At 38.2% G+C, this 25,689-nt stretch overlaps 1 protein-coding gene across 1 annotated transcript in view; it reads right to left on the bottom strand.

The window, feature by feature from the left end:
• The window catches only part of gli2a (GLI family zinc finger 2a), a 149,343-nt gene that overhangs the window by 17,805 nt on the left and 105,849 nt on the right, over nt 1–25,689 (bottom strand). Inside the window, exons 5-8 of the mRNA XM_030125569.1 lie at nt 24,815–25,018; nt 13,176–13,377; nt 11,444–11,642; nt 790–900 (exon numbers count right to left, since the gene is read on the bottom strand). Coding sequence (XP_029981429.1) covers nt 790–900; nt 11,444–11,642; nt 13,176–13,377; nt 24,815–25,018 — 716 coding nt within the window. The remainder of the gene's footprint in view (nt 1–789; nt 901–11,443; nt 11,643–13,175; nt 13,378–24,814; nt 25,019–25,689) is intronic.

Genomic DNA, 25,689 nt, shown 5'->3' with positions numbered 1-25,689 from the left:
GGAGCTGTGACACAGACTAACTCTGTCACAAAAAAGTATCAGGATTTATTTAAAGGGCTCATATTTTGCTAAACCCACTTTTATTAGTCTTTGGTTCATTTATTTGTGTATTTGGACCCTAAAAGTTCAAAAAGTTTGAATTTGAACCGTCCAGGTGGTGCAAAGCTATCTTTATATTCATTTTGGCAAAAATCAAGTGGATTTCTACAACTTGTTTTAATTCCTGCTTAATTTGTTGCATCTATAACTAGTTACATCACAACATTTGCACATATAAGGTCAAGACTTCTGATGAACATTTCTCTGAGTACGATATAATTGTTTGTCAGCAGCAGCGGTTGTAGTCCATACTGAAAATATGTCCAAACTTAAAGCTGATTACCTAAAATATTCAGTTGTTGGTTGTATGAATGAACACAAGTGGCTGAATGAACCTAGAGGGGGTGGGGCGTGAAGTGGCTCATTTGCATTTAAAGGGCCAGCGCTCAAAATGACCTTTCTGGCGTCATTACTCAGAAATAGGGTTGAAGATGGACCTGTGGAGTTGAATTAATGAAGAATTCAGACCCAAGTATAGCATTTACAGTTTATGTAGACCACAGGGAAATGTTTTAAAATGCATAATTCCCTTTAAAAAAGCAAAATATCACTCCTTTAAGATTCTTGATGGTCGTTATTGTCCAGGATGATTTTTTTTTTTTTTTTCATTTGTAAATTGCTTTATTGTGTAACAGGAGATGCAAATACAGACTTCCCTCATTAATCCTTTTTTTTTTTTTACCATCTTACCTGTGAGGATGGTGAGATGGGTAACGGGCCTTCTGCCTCTGTCTTGACCTTTGACCTTTTGGTGGTCAAAGGGTTGACTGTGCTGCTCACCGCTGGGTCTCCACCAGCATTCTGAAGCACAGAAAAACACAGGACCAATTTTACACATCAATTAATCATCGATTGTGTTTTTGTGATTTTTTTTTTCATTTCTTGCAGTTAACATAAGCAATGGCATAGTGTCCATATTGAACCAAAAAACACTTCCATGCAGGAAGCACAGAAACTTAAATCAACACCAGTGAAACTAAGGCCAAAAAGAAGCAAAAAGGGCAAGAAATGAAGTCAAATCACTGAGAAGCTGAGGGCTGATGTAGCTGCAGCCAAATGAATAACAACTGATGTGTTTTATGACTTCAGCTATCATAGAAGAGTTAATGATATAAGTTACAGGTTCTGAATGTCATTCATAAGTTTGTTTTTCAGTGTGAGAAAAATCTTTGCCACATGTATAAATTCTACATCCATTTTAAAATGATATACATGTAGAACTCGCATCCAGTTTGTAAAAAATCAGAAGGAAAACCGAAATTTTGCCTTTAACTCCATCTATTTTAAAAAATCATGGGAAGGAATGCTTCTAGGACCCAAAAAAGAGTTTGTTCGAGGTGCTCTTTGGAAAAAGGGATTCATAAAGTAGATGACAAACAGGAAGAAAACTCCAAGAAACTCTCTTTAAACATTAAAATGCCTTTGTTTTCATGGCATGGTCATATATAGACCTTAAAAAACACTTCAATGCATTTCAGCTTCAAGCCTTCATCAGGAAGTCAAACATCACATATATAACCATGCCATGAGAATAAAGACATTTTAATTCTTAAGGAGAGTGCCTTGGAGTTCTCCTCCTGTTTGTCATCCATCTAGTTTACCTTAAAACAACTACTAAATTAACCCTTTCATGCATAGTGGTCACTCCAGTGGACAGTTATTCTCCAGCTGTTCTCTTGTATATTCATGGGTTTTGCTGTTTTAGTTCCATATCAGCCAACACAGTCAACAGTTATGCACCATCCCATACACAGCAGTTCATAGTATTACTGTAACTTTTCTATTCTTGATAAACCTGATCTGAGGTAACATGTTTGAGAGTAAGTCAATTACTAATTGTTATTAGACTGTAATTAACAGTTTTCATAAACAAAAAGTTTTTTTTTTTTTTTTTTTTTTTTTTACATATTATCTCCATGAAGTGAGTAATAACTAGTATTAGAGTATGTTAAAACATGAGAAAACATCAGATTAGCAGCATTAAAATGTTTTTATTTTAGAGTTTTCACACAGTATATCACTTTCTGATGATGGGTTTCAAATATATATTTCTTTGCTTCAAAAATTAAACATATAATGTCCATCTGAGTGGACATGTTTGTAAATCCATGGAAAAACAGGTTCATTAAAAAACTCAATTGCATTGTTTTTTTTTTTTTTTTTTCAGATGCTTCAAGAGAAATAAAATCACTCAAGAAAAAAAATATTGACTAAGGTTCTCATAATTCATGCATGAAAGGGTTCATTTAAGATCCACATTCTTTTTGGAACTTATTGATCTAACTTTGATTCTATGATGAAATGATGTACTGAAGTCAGTTTAATTCATGTCGTGTCAATAAAATCAAATAAAATCTTATTACCAGTCTGAATAAAGCTTAATGCAAAGACTAAATAATAAGTATAAAGTCTCTTGCACATGTCATTTTTCTTCTTCTCACTATCCAAACATTATGTGCAGATATACAAGACATTAATTTCCTATGGAGGGAAGTAGACCCTGATCACCTTTTCCACTGGCCCACAAACTCAAAATTGAGCGAACCATCCCTTTAGCACACACAAACCTAGTCATCTATCCATCCATCCATCCATCCATTAGACCTCCCACTCATTTTCCTTTTGATTTAACCATCCAGTCAGTTTATTAAACCACCAGAATCCACTCTTTTGCCACTCCTGTTTTCCACAGAGTCACCACAGGAAGCGGCGAGGGGGAATCAGATAACAGAGTCAGAGAGATACCATGTGGTTGTTTTTGGCTCGGGACTCACTGCTGCAGAGAGACGTGAGTGAGGAGTCCTGGTTGCACCAGGCACCGGGGCCCATAAGTCAGACTAGGACCCGCCGCCGAGACTAAACAGTTTAGACTTCTTTATGATCGCCAAAGCCACAAGGAAATATGAAAGAAGAGGAGTTATTGCACTTGGTATAGAGGGGGAGGGTTGTCGGGTTGAGGGCCGGGGAGAGAGGGGCTTTGATCTGCCGACAGTTTCTGGAGTAAGACAGGAAGACAAAGCCATAGAGGCCACTTAGTGCTGTGATGGAGAAGAAAAGAATAGCAAAAAAATGTATAGCAGCTGATAAATTGGGGACTGTGTGTGTTTTAAGATTTATTAGAGAGGGTCCAACGTCAGAGGGGGGTCTCCTAATCCCACCCAGACGCTACAGTGCAGCTCAGCATTACTGTAAGCCTCAATGATTCATTCATTTGGCTGCAGCCCAAACGGGGAAATATGGTTCTGATCACTATTGTAATTCAACACAATGCGAGTACATTTGTGTATATTCGTGTATTATCCGGTCTAAATTTGATACTCTTGTCAGCGTTTATAGTGTGCTGAAACAGAGTTGGAGGAGTAATTCACTGAGTGGGATGTTTACATTACGAGTGGCTGTGGTGTACACACAGGACTGATAAAGAGAGACAGAGGTGAAAGTAGGAAGACAGGGGCCTCCTGCATTTTTATCACATGAGAAAGAATTTGCAATCTTTTAATACCATTCCTCCACTGAGATTGGGTAAAGTTAGGCAACATTTAGAGTAGGGTCATTCTGTATGAAATCAACACATTTTAAGAAAATTTCCCACCTGACCCTCTCAGATTTTTCTGAATTTTTTTACATACTTACAGAACATTATATATGATGGGAAAATCCAAAATTTCAAGGCTTAATTGTAAATAGTTCCAAAGTTATGACCATTTGAAGTAGGTAGGGGGTACTCTAAAATTGCGACTTGAAATTTTTGGCTATTTTCAGGCTTCTATAACTTCTGAACAACAAGAGCTAGAGGTCTGAAATTCTCAGAATCATTTCACAGGAATCTATAGTCCTAAGAAATGTGAAAATATTTACTTAAAATTTATAATTGCATGTGACAGAGAATGACAAATTTGAGATTTTATCCATCGCGAACTTCTAAAATGCTACATTTGGCCACCCATTATACAAAAACCAATCATCATATTCATTAGAAATTTTATGTGTTATATCTTGGCTACCTAGGGAATGGATCTGTGTAAAATGAAAGTGCTATGTTATATTATGCATGATATATGAACAGCTTAAAATCAAAAATATCTGTCTGACCTTTGGATTCAAAGGTCAATATCAGCATGTGGGATAGGTAGGATCACAAAATAAAAGACACCATGTGAAAGTACAGGAATTGCCCTAAATTTTGACACCAAGCACAACTTGCTTCTATAAATCCATCTATGTTAAATGTTCAAATTAAATATGGACGTTTTAGCCCTCATATTTTAGCATCTATATAACAGTATAATGTATAGTAGTGATAATAGTTCACAACATTGTTTTAACATTGTTTTACTGAAATACCCACATTATAACCACATTAGATCTTTGTAACCACAACGTTCTTGGAAAACCACACAATGCCAGCATCAGCATTCAGTAACATTTCTATTTTTAGTTCTTAGTCATAGACTTATATGGAATGACCCAATAGTGATTGTGACTGAATGTGGGGTGAAATAATAAATCAGTCACATGGGAAATCAGAAAATTACACATATGATCTTATTACAGTGTCAGTAGTGGGAAATGCATTGACTTCCTTTACTTAATAAAAAGTAAAAATAGCACACTGTCAAAAAATTCCATTACAAGTCCTGCATTCAAATGTATGTAAGAATTAACAGCAAAATGCAGTAAAGGAATAACAAGTAGTTGTAACCACTGTGTAGTGAAAAGGTCGAGGTTATTATCGTTAACGAAAACTAATGAAATGACGAAAACTAGAATTGCCAAAACATTTTCGTTAACTGAAATAAATAAAAACTATAATTAAAAGAAAAAATGATAACTGACTGAAACTGTATTGTGTGCTTATAAAACTAACTAAAATGTATAAAATTATGGATAAAATTCCCTTCGTTTTCGTCATTGTAATAGTCGGACTGATATGAAATTGATTTATTTCCCTTGAGCAATTTTAGCTGCTGGCACCGTATGACAGTTAACAGTCCGTCACTTCTCATCACTTGTGGTTTCCAGTCGTCTTCTGGTCCCCACTCTACCTGGAAACATGGAGACTAAAGTTGGGAGAAAGCAGCAGAGTCGTGTCTGGGATTTATTTGAATATGATGGCAAAGAAGATAAAAGATATGAAAAAACTAAAACTAAACTAAAACTAAGCATTTAGAAAATAATGAAAACTAATAAAAAACAGCAAACCCGCTTTAAAAACTAATTAAAACTAACTGAATTAGAGAAAAAAAAAGTCAAAACTAAATAAAACTAAACTATAAGGAAAAATCCAAAACTATTATAACCTTGGAAAAGGTTTGTGTCAGTGTTTTATAACTATAAATTTTGGATCCATTTTACTGCTCTATATTTTTAAGGCTGAGCTCATTTGATCTTTATATACTGTTGGCAAGTTTATTCAGTAATGCATCATAAACCTGTACTGTATAATAATACATGCTGTTGCATCAGTGATATGTTTTTTTTTTTTGTTACTTTATTTTTATTGTTGTTTTGGATTTTGTACAATACAAACATAAAGGACATTTAGTAGTGTGATGTTAAAATGAAAATTGTCCATTTCTCCTTTTTATCATGACACTGTTCTTCTTGAGTCCTCACTCTATGGGTCAGAATCTCCATCTCAAATATTCCAATCACAATTTGTAGCCAGTCGTTAGTTGTTGGTGGTTCTAATCTGCATCATTTTTTTGGTACTAGCCTTTTTACAGGTTACTAATAGTATTTTAAACAAACATCTATCATTTTTAATTACATTATTACCAATAATATATCCGAAATACATCACCAAACATGTTTTAGGGATTACATAACCCAATATTTTAACAATTGTTGAATATATATTATCCCAAAATGATCCAAGTTTAGGACATAACCAAAAGACATGTACATGATTTCCATTGACATCTCCATATTCTCTCCAGCAAGGTTGAACTCTGGACACATATTTAGCTGTAGTTTTAGGAGTTATGAAAAATCAAATTAGATTTTTCCAGCAATATTCCCTCCATATTTTTGAAGAAGTGGTTGACACAATCCCATCTGATGCTTTAACGCTGTATATGGGAGCCATGATGCAGAAAATTCAAACTAATTGAGACAAATATTTAATGAGAGAACAACTTATTGGAGGGAAAAAAGCTCTGACAAGGAAGTAGCTACAACCAGACCAACCACAACTTGAAGATTGGTTAAAAGCAATCTATGAAATCTGTGTAATGGAGAAACTGTCCTTTTCATTAAAAATAAAACAGGATCAATTTATGGAAATGTGGTCAAAATGGATTGTATATATCACCCTATTGAAGCCAGATTTAACTTAACTGGAAATGACAAGTTATATTTGGACTGGTTGAATGTACTGGAGCTGAAACTTGTGTGGATTTTGGAATAAGAATAATGAAAATAAGGGGAAAAATATGACATCTTTTTGTTCTAAGGTATATTTAACAAAATATAACAAAAAAGGGAAGTCTTACTTTAAGAACAGTTGTTTTTGTTTTGTTTTGTTTTTCTAAACAGAGAACTTATATAGAACACATATATGTTAAATTTCATGCTTTACCATTGTTGATTTTTCAAGCATGATATACAAATGTGCTTAGTTGTCTGTTGTAACGTATCTTACCAAATGAAAAAATAAAATTCTTAAAAAGAAGAAGTGGTTGACAGTTGAATTCTCCAGATATTTGTATATGTTACATTTTACTGCTGAATATGTACAAGGCTGTACTCATCAAAGTTATAATAGTTTTGGATTTTTCATTATAGTTTAGTTTTATTTAGTTTTGACTTTTTTTTTCTCTAATTCAGTTAGTTTTAATTAGTTTTTAAAGCAGGTTTGCTAGTTTTTATTAGTTTTTATTTTCTAAATGCTTAGTTTTAGTTTAGTTTTAATTTTTTTTTTTTTTTCATCTTTTATCTTCTTCATTGTCATATTCAAATAAATCTCATACAGGACTCTGCTGCTTTCTCCCAACTTTAGTCTCCATGTTTCCAGGTAGAGTGGGGACGAGAAGATGACTCTAAACGACAAGTGACGAAAAGTGACGGTCTGTTAAATATCATATGGTGCCAGCAGCTAAAATTGCTTGAGGGAAATAAATCGATTTCATATCAATCTGACACTGACAAAGATGAAAATGAAAGGAATTTTATCCATAATTTTTATACGTTTTAGCTAGTTTTATAAGCACACAATAAAGTTTCAATTAGGTATTATTTTTTTCTTTTAATTATAGTTTTTATTTATTTCAGTTAACGAAAATGTTTTTACAATTCTAGTTTTTGTCATTTCGTTAGTTTTCATTAACGATAATAACCTTGGTACTCATTTTACCTGCTTCATATACTGTCAGTAGTTTTAACTAATTATACTAAAAATCCTTCAGTTTTATCACAAATATTCACTAACAGGGAATTTGGAGAAATATGGTTTTCACTAGACAAGAAAAACTGTAATCTGAAAAGTAGCTAAAGCTGTCAGACAAGAATAGTAAGTAAAAAGTGTAATATTTCCCTCTGGAGTAAAAGTACACTGTAGACATGAAAAGAACACACTCAGGTAAAGTACATGTACCTCAGTTTAGTACTAAAGTACTAGAGTTCCCTGTTGTTCAATGACCTCATCTCTTTGTAACCTGCTTCACAGTGATTGGCTGACCCACAGCTGTGTTGCAGGAAACATCCAATCACACGCATGCAGGTGCACAGCATGAAATTATAACTTCACACCTGCTGCAATTACTCTGATGACAAGTAACACTCATGTTTGCTGCTAGTCTGTGTTTTTGTTTTTTTTCTAAGTAGTAAACTATCTTCCAGTGTTTTTTTTTTCTTTTTTTTTCGAATGCCTGGACAGTGGAAGACTTTTCCTGTGTTTATGTCAGACTGCAGTGCGCTCTCTGGGGCCTATCCACTGGAGTTGAAGGGTCTAAAGGTAAGCTAAATGTTGCTAATAGCTCCACATGTTTTAGCCCTGTGACCTACAGTGTGTGATTGTTTGACTGCTTTGTTGTTGGTTTATGCTGCTGTGATTTCATTGTTGAAATTAACGTTTGTGATCAAGGGAAATTATACAGCTAATCATATAATTTTATGTCTTATCAGATGTTTATGTTTATGTTTATGTTTACGCATTTGGCAGACGCTTTTTTCCAAAGCGACTTACAGGGGAAAACCAATTAAATCACTCAATCAATCAAATTTTATTTATATAGCGCCAGATCACAAAAAAGTTATCTCTTGACATTTTATATATAGAGTTGGTCAAAACCAGACTCTAAGTCAATTTACAGAAACCCAACAGAATCCTCCAGGAGCAAACACTTGTGACTGGTGACAGTGGCGAGGAAAAACTTCCCTTTAACAGGCAGAAACCTCGAGCAGACCCAGACTCCTGGAGGATGGACGTCTGCCTTGACCAGTTGGGGTTAAAGAGAGAGAGTAGAGAAGGGGAAAAAGAGAGAGCGATAGAGATAGAGACTGGGGGAGAGGGGGAGAAGGGGGGAGTAGGGGGAGACACATGGAGGCGGTTGAGGATAAGTGAGTGGTGATGATGAGGGCAGGAGAGAGGCAGGACCACCGCAGCAGGTCCAGAGATAATCGTGAAAGAATCTCTGGTTATCCTGGGAAAAACCTTATTAGAATATTTAAAATGGAATGTTTGAAAGTGCTAGGACAGGAGGTGCTCTCGGAAGAGCTGGGTCTTCAGGAGCTTCTTGAAGATAGGCAGGGATGACTCTGTTCTTGTAGCACTTGGTAGAGCGTTCCACCAACGTGGAACGACCCATGAAAAGAGCCTGGATTGTCTTGTACAAGGTCTGGGGACCACCAGACTACGTTCCCCAGACGAGCGGAGTGGTCGTGGGGCGACATAAGCTTTTATTAGTGCACCTAAGTAGACAGGAGCAGACCCACTGAGAATTTTGTAGGTTAGGATTAAAGATTTGAATTTGATGCGGGCAGCTATGGGTAGCCAGTGTAACTCAATGAGTAAGGGGGTGACATGTGCCCTTTTAGGCTGATTGAAGACCAGATGCGCTGCTGCATTCTGGACCATCTGTAGTGGTTTGACAACACAAGCTGGGAGGCCTGTTAGAAGAGCATTGCAGTAGTCAAGACGGGAGATAACCATAGTCTGCACCAGGAGCTGGGTGGCCTGTTCGGTTAGGTATGGCCTGATCTTTCTTAGGTTGAACAGAGTGAAACGGCATGATCGGGTGACAGAGGCAACGTGATCCGTGAAGGTCAACTGATTATCAATCATGACTCCCAAGTTACGTACTACACTGGTAGGAGCCAGAGGTATGGAGTCAATAGTGATGGAGATGTCCTGCTGTATGGTTGGCTTAGCTGGGAAGACCAGCAGTTCAGTTTTGGACAGGTTCAGCTGAAGGTGATGGGCTTTCATCCATGCAGATATGTCAGAGAGACAATCTGAGATCCGCACTGAGACTGTGGAGTCATCAGGTGGGAATGACAGATAGAGCTGGGTATCATCAGCATAGCAATGATATGAGAAGCCAAGTGAGTGGATGATCTGACCGAGTGAGGTGGTGTATATGGCAAAAAGGAGGGGGCCCAACACAGAGCCTTGGGGGACCCCCGTGGTGAGGCGGTGAACTGCTGATGCGTGCCCTAGCCAGGACACACTGAAGGACCGACCAGTAAAGTAAGATTGAAACCAGGAGTGTGCGTGGCCTGTGATGCCCATGTTCCAGAGTATGGATAACAGGATATCATGATTGACAGTGTCAAATGCTGCTGATAAGTCCAGTAGAATGAGTACTGAAGACTTGGCTGCTGCTCTAGCCTCTTTCAAGGCTTCTGTCACAGACAACAGACAACAGATGTTATGCTCCATTCCTGCTCGGTTTGGTATTTTATCACTAAAGGTTTGTTAATTGATTTGCAGTTTAGTTTGGTAGTTCCTGTATGCTGGCATTGGAACTGGTCCATGTCCATTTGAGAATCTGACTTCTCCTGTGTGGCTTTAATAAGCGGTTTAAAGTGGTGCTGAGGAGTTACAATTAGGTTGTGCTTGATAATCATCCCTGATTTTTTTTTTTGTTTTTTTTTTCTAATGAGTTTTTGGGAAACTACATGTAGCAAAAATACCACTCACTTGACTTTATTGTAAAATATTCAAGTGTAAATTGAGGATGATGGAAAAAAAGAGGTGAAGGCTGATCAAATAGAAGAGCAATGATAAAATGAAATCTGAAAGAAAACTATTACTTTCCCTTTATGGTTTGTAGATTCAATATGGAAGTCAATCTGTCTCATCAGATTTTGAATTGTAAAAGCCACTGAATTTTTTTGCACTGAAATTAAGTATCTGAATTTTTTTCCGCGTCACATGACCAACCTAACATTACTTGATTGGCTGGCTGTCTGTTTGACTGTGTCCTGGATGTGTGATCAGAAATTTTTGTGTCTGAATTTTTTGCATCTGAATTTTTTTTATTCTAAATTTAGGAACATAGTAAAATTGAGAGACAAAAAAATTCAGATACATAATTTCAGTGCAAAAAAAAAAATACATCAGATACTTAATTTCAGTGCAAAAAAAATTCTGATACTTAATTTCAGTGCAAAAAAATTCAGATACTTAATTTCAGTGCAAAAAAAAAAATTCAGATACTTAATTTCAGTGCAAAATAAAAAAATCAGATACTTAATTTTAGTGCAAAGAAAATTCAGATACTTAATTTTGGTGGAAAAAAAAATTCTGATACTTAATTTCAGTGCAAAAAAAACTTCAGATACTTAATTTCAGTGCAAAAAAAATTCAGATACTTAATTTCAGTGCAAAAAAAAAAAATCAGATACTTAATTTCAGCGCAAAAAATTTCAGATACTTCAGTGCAAAAAAATTCAGTGCTAGAAATTCAGTGGCTTTTATAATTCAAAATCTGATGAGACAGATTTACTTCCAGTTTAAGACACAAGCCAGGCTCACTTTATGCAGCTCTAGAACCTGCATAGTCCAGGTACATATGAGTTGTAGCAACTTTTTACAAGGAACTGAAGTTGATGCAGTATGTTTCACTTTGGTTGATTCAGGTAATGTATAGCAGAAGGTGTGTAGCACATGAGGATACATACAATGCTCATGCTCAGTACAACATGGCTGGCTTCAGTTATGTCCTTACACCATGTGATTCTCCTCCTTATATGGAACTCTGTGCTGTTGATGTAGTAAACATTCATGTTTTTATCAGACACTCCCTGATAACTCCCTCAGGATGCAGGACTGTCTCTGCCGCTGCTAACTGCAAAACCAGCCGCTCGGTTCTTTCACATAAGTTTTTCTGACCGTTCTTACCTGGTTAGCCTCTGAGTTGGAGCTGTTGTGGGAGGTGGACATCGACGAGGCGGTCAGGGGATGCTGGCGAGCAGAAAAAGAGGAAGGCGACGGTTGAATTAGGGGAGGTGTGTGGCCGAAGGCGTTGAGACCCCTCTGCTGGGACAACAGCTGCTGGTAGGCCACGGGGTTGATGGGGTGAGGGAAGCTGAATGAAGGGCTGGAAAACAAGGATTTTGTACCATTTAGCAAGAGCGGTTAGACCACAGGTGTCAAACATGCGGCCCGGGGGCCAAATTCGGCCCACCAAAGGGTTCAATCTGGCCCCTGGGATGAATTTGTGAAATGCAAAAATTACACTGAAGATGTTAACAATCAATGATGTTATAATCATTTTAGGTCACTTCAATCTAAAGTGGATCAGACCAATAAAATACTATCATAATAACCAACAAATAATGAAAACTGTAAATCTGTCTCTTTGCTTTAGTGCAGGGGTGTCAAACATGCGGCCCGGGGGCCAAATGTGGCCCGCCAAAGGGTCCAGTCCGGCTCTTGGGATGTTTTTGCAAAGTCAAAAATTCAACCGTCTTGAATTGCATTAAGCAAAAAAAAAAAAAAAAAAAAAAAAAAAAAAAGCTTGAATTAAGGAAAAAATGTTGAATTAAGCAAAAAAATAAATAAATCTTCAATTAAGTAAAAAAAACAAATCTTAAATTTAGCAAAAAATCTTGAATTAAGCAAAAAATCTTGAATAACAACTTCCAATTTGTTTCTTTGTTTTAGTGCAAAAAATAACATTAAATTATCAACATATTTGCATTTACAAACTACCCTATAACGATAAAATGTGAATAACCTGAACAAATATGAACAACCTGAAATGTCTAAAGAAAATTAAGCACAATTTTAACAATATTCTGCCGGTTACTCAGTGTTTAGTGTCTTTGTAGATCCGATCCATAATGCACTTGTAGAAATGATAAGTTGAGGCAGAATATTGTTAAAATTGCACTTAATTTTCTCAAGAAATTTCAGCTTTTTCAGGTTATTCACATTTTTTTTTGTTTGGATAGTTTATGAAAGTAAGTATTTTCATAATTTAATGTTTTTTTTTCTTTACCTTAAAACAAAGACAAAAATTTGGAGTTGTCATTATTTATATATTATCATATTATTTTTTTCCTGGTCTGGCCCACTGCAGATCAAATTTAGCTGAATGTGGCCCCTGAAATAAAATGAGTTTGACACCCCTGCTTTAGTGTAAAAAAAGTAAAATTACACAAAAGTGTTTACATTTACAGACTAGCCTTTAACAAAAAATATGGATATCTGAAATGTCTTTAGAGAGGTATGTGGAATTTTAATAATATTCTGACAGTTATTAGATGTTTTGTGTATTTGTAGATCCACTGTGATCTTTAAGTTGTGATTCACATGTATAAATGATAAACTGAGGCATAATATTGTTAACATTGCACTTATTTTAAGTAACGAATTTTCAGGTTCATATTTGTCGATGTTATGTTCAAGTACAATTTGTAGATGTAAACGTTTTCATTACGGAATTTACTTTTTTCACTCAAAAGTTCTTATCCTATTATTTATATTATTTTACTGGTCCGGCCCACTTTAGATCATATTAGGCTGAATGTGGCCCCTGAAATGAAATGAGTTTGACACCCCTGGGTTAGACAATGGGTCTGGATTTAAAGAAACATGAAGGCGCTTGTGTATAACTTTGTGAACTTACCTGAGTCCTCCAACTGACAGGTGCCCATAGGAGCTGCTGGCGGCCGAACTGGAGCGGGAGTTGTTGATGTAGGCCACTAAAGAGTTTGGTGAAGTCCGGATCATGGTCTGCAGGTCAATACTGGCATCTGACAGCGGGGAGATGGACAGAGCTCTCTTTCTGCTCAGTCGGGGTGTCAGCCGTGGGCTCGAGAAACGCGATACTGGACGCAAACACACACAAACAAATAACAATGAAGACCAATTTGGCATTTGACAGATAGTTACAAGCAGAACATTGCATCACACCGTCCATTAAAGTCTGTTCCTGCCGTCGGTACAAACCACCAGGTTCCCTAAAACATGTTTGAAGAACGTGAGCCCTAAGCGCTCTAGTGGAGGTCACAGCCTCGCTAAGCTACACTCTATCTCCTGCATCTCTCACACACTCGGCTCCCCTATTTAACATTCGCATCCTCTTATGCATAATGAATCGCCCCCAATCATTCTCAGTAATTACTGTGATAGCAATCTCTTTCAGACCGCTGTACTTGGGCAAGTTAAATGGAGGCAATTTAAACAAATTGATCTCAGAATACCATTAAAAAAGAACACAAAGGTAGGGTTCACGGCCTTAGTTAGACCTGGTTGGTGCACTTTTTTTTCTTATTCTTGTAGAAAGGAGCACAAGAAAATCACAGGGAGACTAGTTTCCCATGAACTTGGAGAGATGATTATTTATTTTCCCATACTATTCAAGAGTACTTCAATTTCTTAAGCATACCTCCCACTGGGCAGAGTTATTATAGTCCCAAAATGTAAAAATTAGGCCTGGGTTTGGTTTTGATTTCAGTTCAAGTTCAAGTTTTATTTCTATTTTGAGAAACTGACTTGTTTTACCTCAGTTTTTTTTTTTTATACAGAGTTTTAGTTTTAATAATAATAATAATAATAATAATAATAATAATAATAATAATAATAATAATAGTAATAATTAATAATTATAATAATGGATTAGATTTCTATAGTGCTTTTCAAGGCACCCAAAGCGCTTTATATTACTGATCCATTATTCATTCGCTCTCACATTCACACTCTGCTGAGTTTTATTTACAGCCTCTATGAAGAAAGCTTTGCCTCGATGATTATATGTCTTATTGAGTAAAATAATTTAGTTCCTGTACACTATTAACACTGTAAAAATGAAGCTGAATGTTCCTGCATGCAATTCAGTTTACCTCAGGTTGGTTTTGTTCATAGAAGTTTTTACTTAATTGTCTTTTTTTTTTATAGTTATTTCAATAGACCAATGATTTTTTACCACCAGTTTAGTAGTATTTAGTTGTATTTTCTCCCACAGACAGGCAGAGACAGGTCAGTCGATGAGGACCAACAGGTGCTGTTTGTCAGTGTGACAGGACGGACAGCAGGGTTGGTTTGTGTGTAATTAGCTCTTATAGCAGACATCATCGGAGGCGCGAGGGGCAGGAAACTCATAATGGGCCCATCACAGCTCACCTAAGCACATGCACAGGGACCTAACACACACATTTACTGCATGTCAACTCCACCGCTGTCAATATGTAGCCAATCTGAGGCCAGCGGACTTGTAATGCCTCGAGCCAAATGAATCCAGGCACCGCCATAATCACTGCGCCAGACCAACAGCCATAAACCAGGGTCTTACTTCCAAAACTATTATGTTTGGAGGTGGCGAGTCGTAAAGCAGAGGCATATGCACTTAGTTAAAAGGCCCCCGGGAACCTCAAACGGCAGACAGAAGTAGTCGGAGGGCTGAAGGGGAGGAAAAAAAAAAAATCAGTGGAGATGATAGAGATGTATATGAAAGAGTTGGCAAAAACAACAAACGACCCTCAGGAATGTACGTCTTTGGGGCTAATAAATAAATGTGTCATCTTCTGGGGTGAAAAGGGAGGTCCTCTTCTTGGGGGTGAAGTGGATTGTCATGAATGAGTTTCTTCTGATAAGCTGTGCGTGGCTCCATATGGGTCACGCAGCTGCTACGATTGCTATTTTCGCAGCGAGGTGAGCTTGCTACCTTGCCAGCAGATTTAATGGGAGATAGGTGTATTAATATTGCCCTTTATGAAGCAGGAAACGGGCCTCAATGCCTGGTGGCCTGGTAGCCTGGCGCCTGCCTCACCCCTCTGGGCACTATGCCCAAAACACCACCCTCTACCTCCATCTTCAAACCGCCTCCTCAGTCTACACATCAACCTAAGTTCTGAGGAATTCTCAACGCCTGCAGCAACAAACTTCAGATCTATACAATGCATCCCACTCTTTCATAAACACTGGAGAGGGCGTGCTACTTTTGTTTACCCAAACATCGAACCTATTTACCTGGAATATACTTCACACACATGCACAAGCACATACAACTCTCACCGCTTGGCGAAGGAGTGTTTTATAGGTGGCGGTTATAATTGAAAGGGTGAGCAGGTTCCGGCAGGGAGTGAGAAAACAGATGTTGCGCAGGCCAAAGCGGCACAGCAGTGTGTGGTAATATGGCACGGCATGCTTTGTGTACATATATGTGAGTGTATGTCTGTGCGCTCGCCATCGCTTTGCGGGACTGCATCGTTGGCTGGTTGTAATTGTGGGATCTGGATTTATATAGAGTCGTAATTACAGGCGCACCGCTGCACATCGATACAGTAAAGGAACATATTAAAAAGAATGGGAGTGTGTGTATGTGTGTGTGTACGTGTGGGTGAGTATTTTAAGTATTTGCTCGTGCTGTTTTAACTGAAATGGCTTTGTGGAAAATCAAAACACTTTAATTGAAGGGTTCTGCTAATCTCCAGGGCCAATGAGCTCTCAGTGTCACCCAGGCCCGGGCACATCGAGGGGCGCTCTGCAAAGAATGAAGAGTTTGCGATGAGAATATTTAGGGTTTCACGGCACGTTAAAGGCGATGTTCTTCGAGGGTTTGGAAAAAGTGGAGTAAATAAAGAAAATGTACAGTCTTGGCACACTTACATATAACTGCAAAGATTGCAACATCCCTAGCATGCTAAGAATTTCATTAAAGGGCTCATATTTTGCTAAACCCACTTTTATTAGTTTTTGGTTCATTTATTTGTGTATTTGGACCCTAACAGTTCAAAAAGTTTGAATTTGAACCCTCCAGGCGCTGCAAAGCTATCTTTATTTTTATTTCGGCAGAAATCCAGTGAATTTCTACAACCCATTTTAATTCAGTTGCTATATATTAGACATGTGGCAACACATTGATTGCAGCTGCATTTTTATTCACTCCCTAATAATCAATTTGACAAGGAAATTAGCAGGAGCAGTTGAAGGGAGTGCTACAGAATAATTCTCTGGGAAGAAGCTGGAGCTGTGACAGAGGCAGTAACTGTCACAAAAAAGTATCTGGATTCATTTAAAGGGCTCATATTTTGCTAAACCCAGTTTCATTAGTCTGAGGTACATTTATTTGTGTATTTGGACCCTAAAAGTTCATAAAGTTTGAATTTGAACCCTCCAGGTGCTGCAAAACTATATTTATATTCATGTTGGCAAAAATTCAGTGAATTTCTACAACCTGTTTTAATTTTAGTTATGTCACGACATTTGCACATATAAGGTCAAGACTTCCGACAAACATTTCTCCAAGTACACCATAATTGTTTGTCAGCAGCAGCGGTTGTAGTCCATACTGAAAATATGTCCAAACTTCGAGCCAATTACCTAAACTGTTCAGCTGTTGGTTGTATTATCGAACACAAGTGGCTGAACGGGAAAGAGCGTACAGTCAACAACCCTGAAGGGAGCGGGGTCATGTGCATTTAAAGGGCCAGCGCTCAAAATGACCTGTTTTATGTCATCACTCAAAAATAGTGTTGAAGATGGACCTGTGGTGTTTAGTTAATGAAGAATTCAGACCCAAACATAGCATTTACAGTTTATGTAGACCACAGGGAAATGTTTTAAAATGTATAATTCCACTTAAAAAAGCAAATATCACTCCTTTTAAAAGTAAGTGTGTCAATTAACTGGCACCCCCCCAACATAATGCAATGGATAGACAAAGTAAAAAAAGATTATTATGGAAAAAAGTACTGAAAGATTACAACTGAAACTAGAAAAATTTGAGAGAAGATAGAAACCAATAATTCAAGCAGTACAAGAGCTCTAAATACCTCTTTGTTTTTAATATTGCTCTTTTTTTTTTCTTTTTTTTTTTTACTTACACATGTTGCTTTTTGGTAGCTCAATTATTTTATTCTATTTCTTTTCCTCAGAAGCACCTGTTTTGGTTTTGCAAATACACTTACCTGTGCTGGTGGAATATTAGAAGTCAGATTTCAAGAATGTTGTTGGTATCTGTGTAAATTAAATATGACCTTGACTTGTTTTTGACCTGTATGTAAAAGGTGTAGTATAAGTAGTTATGAGTGAAAGTAATGTGACGTGGATTGAGTGATTTGTAGACTGAGGCTGGTGAGATTTTTGTACATCTTCATGTGTTTTATATTGGTGGAATAAACAAAAAGTAAAAAAAAAAAAAAAAAAATGTAATTGTGTGTGGGATTACAGGAACACGCCGTCCAGTTTGCATGAACATGTTGTCTTTTATTGTAGTGGTGTTTCTCAGGCTTTGTGAACGTACATCAAATAAGAAAAACTTTGGACGAGTAGTGACCATCTTGGAGCTGTTCCATAGGCTTCACTTTTTCCTTCTACTGAAATAACTTTCGAGACAAAACGCCGTCAGCAGGAGCCATTTGTCATGATGTTGTACACCTTGACCTTGTCTAGGGGTAAAACAGGTATCTGTCCGTCCGTGATGAACAGGAGCTGAGCCCCCACTCACCACACGGCAGCCCAGGTTAATGCCAGCAGAGCCCAAGGCCTCCACATCTCTAACCGAGCCACCCCCTGGGGTAGCTGGAGTGGAGGAATGTTTATTTTCCCTGCTAAATCTCACTAATACTAACACTGTGAATTTTATTAGAGATGGGGCTCGCACTGAATCCTCTATGAGCCCCCAGTGTCCAGCCCAAAGCCGCCGTTGTGTTTGCCAGTGTGTTTATGCACACACTTCCACCCATGTGCTCATGAACCAACATATAGTTAAGTGTTTGTGTATGCAGTCTGAGGGGACTGGTCTCCTCCCCCCGCTGCCCACTCCTCACTCCTCACCACCACATAGGTACACAAATCTATCTGCTTCTCTCCCTCTGCTGCATCAACACTAAAATCCTTTTTTCCTCAGGATGGCAGACATTTACTTTGGCCGCTGCTTTTGTCGTGGGAGCTTCAGCGTTTTCCCGCAAGCCGCTCTGATATTTCTCTGCCCACCCACCCCTAACATACCTGCTCACTCATATATAAACAGCCTTCTGAATGCCTCCCAATGTGAAATGCCATATGTACACATACAGCAGCAGGGCTAATGCTAATCAGAGTTAAATGGCTTTTCACTAGAGTTGGAACTGGTGTCCTGTTGCCTCTACTGGGGTGCAGAGACTGGAGCCAGCTTATTAACAATACAAACCCTTTGGAAACACATGCATACAACTCTCTACTGAACATGAGTCGAGTTCAAAGAATGCAGCTATAATATATAATGTCAGGAAAAAAAATACACATTGTCATGGTAAAGGACAAAATTTAACAGATTCTCTATTTTGGGGCAGTTTGGGTGAAAACACAAAGCTTATAAAAAGCTTGTCTTTCACATTAAGAGTTGGATAAATTGATAATCTTATTGTGCCTGATCTTAATTAAGAATATGATCAGCTTTTCAGATGCTGTCCAAACTCCTGTAATATTCTTTTCATAAGAACTGAGTAACTGTGTAAATATAGTATTTCCATCCATTTACAGTGACTCATAAGAGTGGATCAGCAGTGAAGTGTTTAGTTAGTCCTCTTTAACCTGCTGGAGTTCATTTAATGCATTTTGCTGCTTAAAGACAAACCTGTCACGGCTAAGATACATAATGGAACAAGAAAAGCACTCAGAGAGCGCAGACCTCCGCCAAGACAGATCTGCCTCCCATGCGTGCATGTTTGTTTGTTTGTTTGTTTGTTAGTTAGCAAGATAACTCAAAAAGTTATGGACGGATTTTTATGAAATTTTCAGGAAATGTTGATACTGGCACAAGGAAGAAATTATTAAATTTTGGTGGTGATCAGAGGTGGGGGGGCGAGGGAATTTGCAGGGGGTCACAATTTGTTTTCTCCTTACATTCAAATGCTAACTAACAACTCGAAAATGACACCAGTTAGCCAACATGGTTACATTATCGACATATAGGAACTCGTATATGAGCTTTGGCACCATTTTTGTTGACCTCAGATGACATAGGAGAAGTTCTTTCCACTTGCCAAATTTGGCGAAATTAGGTCATGTGACTTCCTGTTACATTGGCAACCAATGTCAATTTTGTAATTTGTTAATATCTTTTGTTCTAATCATTTTACAAAGCTCAAAGTAGTGCTAAATTGTTACCTCAACCAGGAAGTATTGTGATCACTTTGCTTTGTGTGTTTGCGTGTTTGTTTTTTTGTTTGATGTTAGCAGCATAATTCAAAAAGTTATGGATGGATTTTCATGAAATTTTCAGGAAATGTTGATACTGGCACAAGGAAGACATGATTACATTTTAGTGGTGATCGGGGGTGGGGACGGACAGATCTGTCTTGGCGGAGGTCTGCGCTCTCCAAGTGCTTTTCTTGTTTTTGTTGTTTTCATGTGGGTGGAGGGCACAAGTTAGCAATGACAACTAATCAACATGAGTTAGCATGATTATTAGACTTGAAATGTAATTAAAATACACATCCTCACTCCTTTTTAGTATGGAGGTCAGAAAAATTTGAAATCAGTCAGTATCTTGCAATAACAAGAAACGTTTTATGTTATAACGTCAAATTTTTCATTTCAGTTCAATTCAGTTTTATTTGTAGAGCCCTATATCACAACAAGGTTGCCTCACAAGGCTCTACAGAATTAGTTGGATATGAAAATAAACAACAGTCAAAAAAACAGTAGATGAACAAAATGGACTAATGTCCCGGGCATCCCCCGTCCTCAGACCCTCCTTCCCGGCAAAGAAAAACTCCACAAACCCAGTGGGAAAAGAGAAACCTCAGGGAGAACCACAGTGAAAGAGAGGTCTACTCCCATGGATGGACAAAGTTTTGATAATGTTTTGACAACATATGTTATCACATTCCACTGTGATAGGTGTGTATGCCGCTATATATATATATATATATATATATATATTTTTTTTTTTCTGAATTAGGCAAAAATTGAATTAAATTAAGCAAAAAAAAATCTGCCAATGGAACAAGTGAAAATTACCTTGGTAAGATTTCTTGAAATAAGATTTTCAAGATCTATTGTCTAAAAATAAGCTCTTATATCTCACAAGTTACTCTTAAGGTGATTGTTTCTTATGTCTGTGATGAGATATTTTGACTAGAAATGAGAAAAATACACTTGGTAAGATTTGGATTTTTGCAGTGCAGTTGTTCACCATCTGCAGGTTTCATGACTACGTTTTGGAGGCCAAAAAGTAGTCAATATTTTGCAAGTCTTTCGGGTGTTCTAACAATTTTGGGCACCACTGTATAAATATCGCAATAATCTGACACTGGGCTAAAATTCTTAGTTTTTAGCTGTCACATCATCCCAGATTATAACATTTCAGGTGTGAGGAGGGATTGTCATTCCAATTGTGGTTAGAGTCAACTTGTACAATCCTGCTCTTTGGTCTGTAAATATGGGAATCTGAACTTCACTGCAGGCTTCCTACATGGGATCCTCGTGTTGTGGAGAGAAACTCGTCAGTTTAACCGACTGTCTCTAAGTGTGCCTGACAGTAAATCCTGAAATTCATAAGTGGACCAGTATGACCTACAGCCCCTGAGCTTATGCATGTGTCCGCAACTTTTCCACCAGCACACTTCTCACAGCCATACCCAGTGTTTCATGGTTCCACTGTAAGCTGTGCAATTTACTTATCCAGAGGGAAAAGTGGTGGGGTGGGGGGTGGGAGAAGATTGAGAAGCCATACTATGGGTTCACTGAGGGCTTCGAGTTTTTGCGGTGGGTCTGCTGAATATTAGTGCATAAATTGATTTTTAATATGATTTGCATCTGCGCTGCCTTCCAAAACTAACGGCAGGGGTTGAACACATGCAGTATTTGCTAGTTGCTCTCCTCCTGTGCTTCGGCAGTAAATAAGGCCTTTGATTCAGGCCGAGGCTGCCCGTGATGACCATTAGCCTGCCGCCTGGGTCAATATGAGCCCTGTGTCTGGAGACCGCAATGGAAGAGCCTCCAGACTGAAAACCACATCACTCCTAGCATGGTAGAACACCAAATAAAAGCTGCCGGGACTGTGGCAGTAAGTGTGGAGGCTGCTTTGGGGCAGGCGGTGGGTGGGTGGGGGTGAAAGGGAGGCAGGGGTTGTGGCTATTTGAGCAAACAGCTTCCCCAAACAAGTGTGGGCAAAGCAGCACAGCGGCGGTCACTGGGGTGGTTGGAGGTAGAGGAGAAAATGGGGGAGGAGAAGGGAGAGAGGTGGTCTACAGTTTCTTTAAGGCCCCTAACCCTTCCTAACCCCTCGCTTTCAGCAGTGCAGTGTTTGAGTAAGTGATTGAGGTAATTTAAAAGATTAATTGCTGAGCGATCTCGTATCTGATCCTGTGTGTTTTCTCTCTCTACCTGTGCGTGAGGATGCCAGCGTTAGTGTCATGCAGACACTTTGGAGAGCGTGACACGTTGAAAACAGCAGGGCAGTTTTTTTTTGGGTTATTTTTCTGGGTGGGTGGTTGGACAGGATGAAAGAAAAAGCTCCTGAAGTGAAACGGTCGTCCGTGCCAAGGGGAGTACTTGATTATCAGGCATCGAAAAGGCCGACTTTCACGGACAGTTTTCCACTCTGTGCACTTTCTATCCTCCATTCATAAGGACTGAAGGTTTCTTGGATGAGTTTGCCTCTGAAATCAAACGTCTGTTCTGGTGCCTGACCGTCATCTTGATAGAAGGCCGAGGCTTTAACTGGACTGAAGGAACAGGCTGGTCTCTGTGAGCCTGTGTGCAAACACGTGTGCGAATGTGGCAGAATTTGCCTGCCTATTTGCCCGGCTGTCAGTCTGACTTTTTTTTCGTGTGTGTGTATTGGTGTGAGTAACCTGCCGCATCACTGAGATTTAAAGCTTCAGTAGGCAGTATTTTTTGGCATCTGTGCAGCGCTGAATCTGCGGCTTGTTACACAACGAACATGGCAGCTCTCCTGCCTGTGACATCTGGGTTCAACTTTTACACAGCAGCATAAAACAGTGTTCTGTCGTCTGTTTAGATCACAGGTGTCAAACATACGGACCATGGGCCAAAACCGGCCCTCCAACAGATTCAATTTGAATTTGAAAATGAATTTGCAAAGATTTCACAAAAGACATTGACAATCAACTTGTATTGATCACAAAGCTAACTTCTCTAATTTTCTGTTCCAGACACCTGTTGCTAAATGTTTTGTGTATTTCTAGATCCACTATGATCTGTAAATTGCAATGCAAATGAGTAAATAATATGCTGAGGCATAATAATGTCAAAATTGCAATTATTTTTCTCAAGAAATTTAAAGTTAGCTGTAGTTGTTAGTAGTTTGTAAATGTAATACTTTCTTATACATAAACAAACAGAAACATTTAGACTTGTCATTATACTGTTATTTTACTGGTCTGGCCCACCTGAAGTCAAATTGGGTGTATGTGGCCCCTGAACTAAAATGAGTTTGACACCCATGGTTTAGATCAGGGGTCTCAAACTCATTTTCTTTCAGGGGCCACATTCAGCCCAATTTGATCTCCAGTGGGCCAGACCAGTAAAATAATAACATAATAACCTATAAATAATGACAACTCCAAATTTTTGTCTTTTTTTGTGCAAAAAACCCCCGTTAAATTATGAAAATACTTACTTTTATAAACTATCCAAACCAAAAAGATGTGCATAACCTGAAAAAAGTGAAGTTTCTAAAGAAAAATAAATGTAATTTTAACCATATTCTGCCTCAACGTATCATTTCTACATGGATCAGATCTACAAAGACACTAAACACTGAGTAACAGAAAGAAAATTATTAAAATTGTGCTTAATTTTCTTTAAACATTTCAGGTTGTTCACATTTTATTGTTACAGGATAGTTTGCACATATATTTTTTTCATAATTTATTTAATGTTATTTTTTGCACTAAAACAAAGAGAAAAATGTGAAGTTGTCATTATTTATGAACATAATGTAATATTATTTTTTTCTTTTTTTTTCACATCAAACCCAGAAGAAAATATGGCGTCATTCTTTTTTGTAGGTTATTCTGCTGTTATTACTTTACTGTAGATCATATTGGTCTGTATGTGGAACCTGAACTAAAATGAGTTTGACAGCTTTGACTGTGGAATTTCTCCATTTTGCAAATTCATCCCACGGGCCAGATTGGAACCTTTGACGGGCCACATTTGGCCCCCAGGCCGCATGTTTGAGACCCCTGGTTTAGATGCTTAAGAGAGAGCGGATAGAAACTGAAAGTCCAAATTCTGCTATTGAAGCTTTAAGTGGCATTTCCACCACATCTTTCACCTGGAAGTAGGAAGACTATGCATTTCCATGGAGTTAATTTCTGGGAACTTTCTAAGATTCAAAAAAACATTTTTCCGCAACTACTTCATGGTAATATTTAAGATTGTGTAAATTTGAAGTGTATCCACCAACTTGTTTCCACTACTGCACGACAAGCTATTCATAGTTCAGAATAAATAAAGGGTCACTGAAGACAGTAATGATCAGCTTGATGTACATTATCTCTTATTCGCTGCACAGTTACATATAAAAATTGCATGTAAAACCTGATGCTGCTTTCACACATCACTGGACCTTTGAAGGTGTGAAAGAGACAATTAGATTTCTGAGACGAAAAGTTCTGAGCAGTTTGGGTGGAATCACAGCTTCAGATGACAGCACAAGTAGACCATTAGGGTAACCTTTTAATAATAGCCTGATATAGATGTGTAGCTCTGCATCACTAACATCTCTCCGTGCTGCTCTTTTTACACTTACCCTGCATTATTTGTTTTGTAGGATCATAACAGCACAAGTACACCTGAAAAAGACCATCTGAATGAGAGACTTTAAGGCAGCATGTGTTCTTATGGGTCCGTGGCCGTGGGCTTTGAGTGTTTATGCACCCTCAACCCACCACCCACTGCCCCCATGCTACATTTTAGTCTAAAAAGCTTCACTCGCTTTGATGTGGGGAACTCTACCATGAAAAAGCCTCAAGAGGAAGAATAAGAGGATGGTATCAACATGCCTGGTGCTGAGAACAAAGAGCAGGGAGGCTGTTAAGTTTGGCTGTAACACTTGTACCAGAGATGAAAGACATACATGTGCTTTAGTAATCCTGGGATGATTATACTTGAAAACATAAAAATATCACACTGACTCGTCATGTTGGCAGTGCAGGAAGTTCTTCACTACAGGTTCTAATGGTCACAGTTCTATTAATGTTCACTGAGCATACATGCTGTTGTCTAAACTGACCTACTGTGTTACTGATGCTTACACTGTAATTTTATCTAACAAGAGACAGAACACTTTGTAAAACTTTTCCTCACCATCCACTGGGCTGATGTAGTCAGGTAGATGAGCTGCAGCTGCCGCCGCTGCAGCCGCCGCCGCTCCGCTCTGCATCAGCAGGTCGCCGTATGGGCTACGTTGGCTGGCACTGGCCATGAGGTGGTAGTACTCGCTGGGGTTCGCCCCTGGAGGTGGTGGGGGGAGGCTGAACAGGGCACGGTCCTTTAAGTGTTCGTGGGTCACTGCAGTAGAAATTAGAGAAAAGAGGTAAATGTTTTTACTCTAAGGCACAGGTGTCAAACATGCGGCCCGGGGGCCAAATCTGGCCTGCCAAAGGGTCCAGTCCGGCCCTTGGGATGAATTTATGAAATATAAAAATTACACTAAGATATTAACAATCATTTTGTGTGTGGGGTTAAGCTTTGGAATGGGTTGGGGGTAGACCTCAAGCAGTGTCCAAACATTCAAAAAAATGTACAAAGAAATGTTATTTTCACAATATCTGGTTCAAGGAAGAGTATGATCATTATCTGGACTGTCAGGTTGTTCTATTGTATGGTGTGTGTATATAAACATGGGGGTGCAGACGTGTGTGTACAGCGGTAGACAATAAACTGGTGTGTATGTATGTGTGTATGTGACTGTATGTGTGTATGTGACTATGTGTGTATGTAGAAGTGTATGTGACTGTATGGGGATACAGGTTTGTAGGGGTGTGTTTATAGATAATCACAATCTTATGTTGTATATCAAGTAATTTAGCACTAACAGTCTGAGGACTGGAATTAGGGGGTAGGACTGGATAAGCAGTGGCTTCTTCCTACTCCCTTTCAGGCACAACAGTTGTTCTTTTTTTTTTCTATTATTTGATTTTTTGTGTATTGTTTATCATTATTATTATTATTTTTCTATT

The sequence above is a fragment of the Sphaeramia orbicularis genome, chromosome 21, assembly GCF_902148855.1.
Source record: "Sphaeramia orbicularis chromosome 21, fSphaOr1.1, whole genome shotgun sequence".
NCBI classification, from domain to species: domain Eukaryota; kingdom Metazoa; phylum Chordata; class Actinopteri; order Kurtiformes; family Apogonidae; genus Sphaeramia; species Sphaeramia orbicularis.
This window is presented reverse-complemented; position numbering and strand designations above follow the sequence as displayed.